The sequence below is a fragment of the Hippocampus comes genome, unplaced genomic scaffold (assembly GCF_001891065.2).
Source record: "Hippocampus comes isolate QL1 unplaced genomic scaffold, H_comes_QL1_v1.1 scaffold132, whole genome shotgun sequence".
NCBI lineage: Eukaryota > Metazoa > Chordata > Actinopteri > Syngnathiformes > Syngnathidae > Hippocampus > Hippocampus comes.
Window position 1 is genome coordinate 4,834,366 of NW_017805467.1, and position 6,705 is coordinate 4,841,070.

The 6,705-nt window shown below is 41.2% G+C and overlaps 1 protein-coding gene across 1 annotated transcript in view; it reads right to left on the reverse strand.

Annotated features, from left to right (window-relative positions):
- Nucleotides 1-4,114: 4,114 nt before the first annotated feature.
- cachd1 (cache domain containing 1) overlaps nt 4,115-6,705 on the reverse strand; it is a 93,318-nt gene continuing 90,727 nt past the window's right edge. Inside the window, exon 27 of the mRNA XM_019875408.1 lies at nt 4,115-5,299. Within this exon, the coding sequence (XP_019730967.1) occupies nt 5,055-5,299 (245 nt within the window). The 3' untranslated portion in view covers nt 4,115-5,054. The remainder of the gene's footprint in view (nt 5,300-6,705) is intronic.

A 6,705-nucleotide genomic window follows, 5' to 3' on the forward strand; every position in this document is an offset into this window, starting at 1 on the left:
AAATCTGAAACTGGATTTAGGAGTGGCTCAATACTGGCTGGCCATATTCGGGCCGGAGTTGGAAATTGATTTCTGGCCCAAATACTCCACTCCACAACCGGCCCTCATCTGGTTTGCCAGAGTCAAGCCAGTGCCTCCTTTGCCACGCCTGGGCCGTGTTCGGCCCACATGCGTTATGCCATTGCCGACACCAGGCCAGCTGTGCCGGCTTCATGCCGAAGCCGGGCCAGATGCCTTTGCTGACTGGGCATTGTCCCAAAATTCCTTCTAACAAAGTTAGTTAAAAGTGAAAATATATTTATATTTTTTTTTGTCCAGACTGTTTTTATTTATTTATTTTGGATGCAGCTTTTTTTCTACATTTGATTGTTTTCATGTGTCAAATGTGGCTGGTGGGCGCCATTATCATTGCTTCAAAAATAGCGTCGACGGTTCTGCAGTACAGATATCGCACTCAATTCAGGTGTCTAGTGCTGATTTACTGCCACCTGCTGCCTTCAGTGCAAAAACACGGCGGCAAATTTAAAGAACGGTGAATGGAAAGTGCAAATGAGAGCAAAAAAAAGTGCTTTTCACTTTGGTTATTTTAAGAATATAGTTTCTGCCACTCCTCCCACACTACCAAGTGGGAGGAATAAGAAAAATGGATTAACCACTGATTAAAGTGAATCCTGTAATGAGCTTTACTTACACTGACATAAAAGTTGACCAACATCCATTCGCATGTTTTGCTTTCCACAGCTAGTGTAAGACACAGTGGTGGTGTTAAATCCCACAGGCTAGAAACAAACAAAAACATTCCCATGAGCCACTGAAAACAGGAAATTCAAAATCCCTCAAGTCAAAATCAACTGTCGCCATCATGAATCAAATGTGCGTTTCGAGACTTTAACTGTCTAAAAAATATCAAAGTCAATTGTATAAGTACAAATATCGAATTACGCTTTTGTTATGTGACGCAAAATGAACAAACAAAAGCGAAGAGAGGAAGAATTGCTGAACGTCACGGGCTATTTATGTGTCCGAAAAATCCCAAAGCCTTTGCCCCCCCCCCCCAAAAAAACAATATTTTTTACCAAAATTGCAATGCTTTATGCAGTATAATGTATACAGTAATCAACAACAAAATGAACTCAACAAAATTTGCTGGGTTGTAATATTTCATCCGTAGTAGGACCCGCCCGCCCCTCCCAAAACCATTTACTGTACTTGAATACCGCTGTATTGTAGCATGTAAATATAAAAACAATAAACAGTAAAAGAGAATATAAAAGAGGAGACAGGTTTTGTCAAACGTAATTAAGCTGAAAGTGACGAGCACGCGCGCGCACAAAAAAAAAAAAAAAAAAAAAAAAAAAACACACGCACGCTCACACGCCGGCTGCATTTCAAGCAATCTGCTAGTTTTCCCAAGTCGTGAGCCAAACGACCAACCAGCACGTGTACTAAGAGATCCCGATGTGTTCGCTTTGTTCAGCGTGGGAGACAGACAGGTCAATATGGGCTCTTTCACCATAACCACGCTCCTGCTCACATTGGCCTGAGCATCCAACTGGACAGGAGAGAATGTTCCTCAGCATTCTACTCTGGAGGTTTACAAATCGTACAAATGAAAGAACAACACGTATTTAACTGTAAAATGAACTTTTATCACATTCACATGGCAATGAATTTAAATTTGATACGTTTATATGATACAGTACAGGAGTGGGTGATGTACATCCTTCAGTACGTGACTTAATGTTACGTCTGTACACACACGTGGCATATAGAACAGCTGCTGATCACTGTTTCAAAAACCGTTGACAATTTGTTCAATTAAAAAAAATGCCCAACACAAGAATCCAAAATGATTTAACCCAAACAACAACAACAAAAAAGAACAGGTAATTGCCTTGGAAGTCTGCTTGGACTTCAATCGAGATTTGTAAATGCCATTAGGAAACTGAACTCAATTCAGTGAGTAAGAGTCTTCTAAGTATGAAGGAAACAGGGAGCTATTATAACAAGATTACAAACATGTACTGGAGTCGCACTTACGAGAATGAAGTCTTAATATTAGGGCCAAAATGGTGTAATATGAGAGGAAAATTTGCGATTTAATGAGTGCGCGGTTACAAATGTATGCTCTCATTAAGGCTATATTCTCATACCATTTCCAATTTATGTAGAGATCCTTACGTTACACTTTGTAAAATGACTATTTACCTCATCCAATACAAAAATATTACTTCTAATTGTGTTTCAATCTTGTATTTTTTATTTGTTTTGTCTTGTCAGTGTAGCCCTTCCCAGAGCTTGACAGATTCACCGTTTGTGCCAATTATTTTCTCATCAGTGACTCACGTCTAAATAACAAAAATGAATGTACTGCGAAGCTTGCGGGGCTTGCTTGCATTGCTCAGAGCAGAATATGACGCTTCAGCTTTTTTTTTTTAAATGTTATTATCTGCATAAAAATGTACCGTTCTCTTACCATATCTACAATAACATTTTGGGAGCTTTGAAAATACACAATAAAACTTTGAAAAACTGTTAAGTCTCATGTAAACGTATGAATTCTTCCAAGTACTGACTTCCATCCAATATGGACCTAAACAAAAATAAACCTCAAACATATCCAAGGCATCCTTAATATAGCGAGACACCATGAACACACTTTGATAACAAGCCGAACATCAGAGGATCGTTTCAGGCTTACTCGGCAACAATAAAAATGGGGAGTGATCGCTATTTCGGTTTCTCCCCTTGACACTACATAAAGAATCTGTGGAAAACAGTAGACATGTTTGTACCAAAGTGTCCAAAATTTGAGCACAAAAACAATCGAAGCCACAGAGCGCAGATCGGGTCACGTGACTCTTCATCAGGAGGGAAACTAAGTGATTAATTAACTATCGTCTATGTCTTGAGGGAAAATACAATAATTCATTCAATAAAAATGCACGCACGCACGCACGCACGCACCCACACAGTAAACACTTTTCTTGTGTGGACCAGCAGCCACAGAAACATGTCCTCACCCAAAAAGAAAAAAAAACTTTTAAACATCTACGCACACTTTGAGTGGTTCACCACAGAGAAAACAGACAGGCCTTTCCTCTTCAAAGCAGCAGCATCCTTCCCTCCCGTTCTTCTTCTTCAACAAGGATTTTCCAACTTTTGTCGTTTTTATACTTCCACGTGCATTACAATTCGGCACACACATCGCGAGACGTTCCAGGTATCGGGACACAGCGAATGTTGGGCAGTGTCAGAAATTGTTCAGCTGGTAATGGCGCTGCCCAAAGGCTGCCAACTTCCTTGTTGTGAGATGACACGGAAAGAATTTTCCGTTCCGAAAGTGTACACAGAAAATAGTTCCAGTTGAATTACGGAAAGCCGTCCAAGGTTTGATTCAACAACCTTGATGTCAAGCTACTGGTCGGTGTACTGTTTGTCTTGACTAGTTTGGACAAAGAGCATCCTCGTATGAGGGGCATTTAATAAATAGGGTGACTTTTTCGGCATAAGGACTTCTAATACAAATAGAAGCTTACTTTTTTTTTTTCAACGTAGTCTCTCACGCACTGCCGCACACTTTTCCCATCTATGCACAAGCTCCCATATTCCCTCGGTGTAAAAATGATGTCTGTTGGGTCCCTTAACTCTTTCATTCCACAAGACGTACTTGTACGTCTTTTTAAAATTAGGCCCCACCTACCAAGTACGTACTTGTACGTCTAATTCTTTTTTTTGCGTCATAGAGAGGAGGAGGGTCTGATGCAATATGTGAATGAGAATAAGCCGTTTGCATTGTAAATCATGTAAAAAAGCGACCAGTAGGTGGCAGTGGTGCCTCACGTGATTGAAATGCATGCTTTTACAAAAAGCTCTTTTTCTCCGTTTTTTCCCCAGGAATCGGCATTTTCATGAAACTTAGCCATTTTGTAATGCCGATTGCTGAAAAATGGAAAAAGATTTTTTTCTGCTGAAAGAAGAGAGTCCAAACTTCATTTTGGTAGGCTCCATGTTTATATAGCATTAGAACCAAATAGTCTGTGGGCCTTGCAAGATCAGTCAAAATCCAGTAAAACGCTGGGATTGAAGGGTTTGCTCCAGTGAAAATGGCTGGGATTGAATGGGTTAAAAGCGTTCACGAGAGGCACCAAGTTTGAAAGGGACAATGAAGTCAAAAGTGTTGTGAGCGACCGGCTGAGACATCAGTCCAAAGATTTTTACGCTGAGGGAATAGGGAAGCTTGTGCACAGAGGGGAAAAGTGTGCGATAGTGCTGGGAGACTACGTTGACAAAAATAAAATAAAATAAAATCTGTATTGGACGTCCTTATACCAAAAAATTCACCTGATTTATTGAATGCCCCTCATGCATTGTACGGGCCTGAAGATGAACATCAAGGATATCACTCAAATGGCTTTCCGTTTTGAATTGCAATAGCAGAGCTCGTGATTCAGGTTCATTGTTGACACAATGAGACAGTGAAGAAACTGCAACTGTCTCAACAGTACGTGTGTAGACAAATATTACATGACCGGATGCAGAGATCTTGTATCCGTCCTGCAAATTTGAATAAATAGTTTTATTATACTTTAAAAATCTTTTACCTTTATAGTGTTTTTCTATGTATGTAAATGAAGTTTGTTTTTTTCCTTATAAGGTTCCTGCGTATGAATTAGATTATTGAGAGTCCTGTGGTCCAGTAGTGATGACAAGTTGGTTTTGTGTTCGCGTTGGCCCTCCACGGGGAAAAAAATGAAGCTTGTTCACAGGTTGAAGCCTCCGGCTGTTCCAATGAACTTCCCCGAAATGGGCTGAATTTGTTTTCAAGGCTGCTCTTAAAAGAGTCCAGAAAGCCCGATACCTTCAGAAAACAAAGTGAATAAAAAAAGTTTGCCCATTTTCAGTGTGTGTTAAAAACAAACCAAAAAAAAAAAAAAACAACACATTTTGAGTTCAGTTCAATAGAAAAAAAATATCTATATATTGGCAACGATGATGAGCACAATGTGAAGTGTCTTAAAAGCATGTTTTCTAAATTCTACCCATGTCATGGATCAACACTCGGCATCCACGCTGTGAACGGTGACCGCCGCTTGGAGGTGGTGCGTGTGCAGCGGGTGATGGTGTGTGTGCGTGTGTCGGTAGGGGTAAAATTTGTGGCTGAGCAGGGCTGCCGTCTGAGGGGGGGTGTCCAGGTCCAGGTCGTCGTCGTGGTTACCGACATCGACGCCCGCCGAAAGTGGATCGTTGTTTCCCGGTGGATTCTCGCTGTCCTCTTGAGGGCTCATCGTGCTGTAGCCTGGAGAAAGCACACGAAGAATTGAATTCATACATCATGCTTACCGTGTCGCCGTGCTCTACTGCAGTTCAGCTTTGAGATCGCTGTTGAATTGTTCATGTTAAAGCAATTTCTGTTTATCTTCAAGAGTAACCAATCAGGTCCAAATTTAGAGCCCTGCGCTTTCAGTGTCGTGCCAACCCGTGGAAGAGAACCCAATGTCGTATTGTCATAATTACCGGTACAGTAAATGTGGGTGCCAGGTGGCCTGAGGTTGTGATAGTGAATGAAATCGAACTTGATGAAAATTAAAATTGAAAAAACAAAACCAACCAAAAAAGAAAAAACAACTAACTGAAACTACATCTTAAGTTTATTAAACTAACTAAAACTGTAATTATTGCGAACGTGTAGTTCATTGTTGTCTTTGTCAATTCATATCGCCTCAGCTGTCGGAGTTCATTTTAGTGCGATTGAAAATTATTTTGGTATTGCTGTGAAAGCCATGTGCGCATGACTGAGTCAATCAAGTAAAAAAAAAAAAATGGCTACCAAACAAACAGGCAGTCATTGAAGCTTGATATGCTAGTACAAAAGTGTGCGACTAAGCTTGCAGGTATGTTTAAAAGACTTGAAGCCTTCAGTGAAAAAAAAAAAAAAAAAAAACACCGGTGCACTCTGAGCCATGTTTAATGCTCTAATGGACTTTAGAGGCTTGAACATTGGTGGAAAAAAACACTCTTGGAAAGCTCCAAAAGTTCACCCAATCTCCCAACAGAAAAGGAAGATCCAGATCATAGATGTCAAACTCAGGTCCTGGAGGGACATGATCATCAGCAAGCTCTGCAGAAGCCTGACATTGAACCTGTTCATTTGAATCAGGTGTGTTGCAACACGGAGACTTGGAAAACATGCAGGACAGCGGCCCTCCAGGACCTGAGTTTGACACCTATGATCCAGATGGACATACAAGATGGACTACAATTGGAAATTTCTAGAAAACATTTATTTGTCGATATTTTGAAACCGAGGGAGCAGACAGAGGCTAAGTACGGTAAACTGGCGAGTGGACAGCGAAGCTAATGGTCAGACAGAACATGGGATTAAGCCCAACAGAATTTGTTTCGAGTAACTGTCACTTTTTTTTAACCGAGAAACGTTTCCACATTGTGTTGGTGTTAAATATTATGGGGGGCATGTGAAATTGGCAAATGATTCGCTGACTATTACGCTGCCTTCAGATCAGGGATGTGTTCCTCGAGCCGGTCCTTGGCCTCGAGGACCGGCTCGAGGACCGAAGGTCGGTCCTTGGTCCTTGGCCTTGGCCTTGAGAGTCAATTCCTTGGCCTTGGCCTCGGCCTTGGGAGTCAAGTCCTTGGCCTTGGCCTTGGCCTCGGGTTGCCGGTCCTCGGACACAATGAGGGATT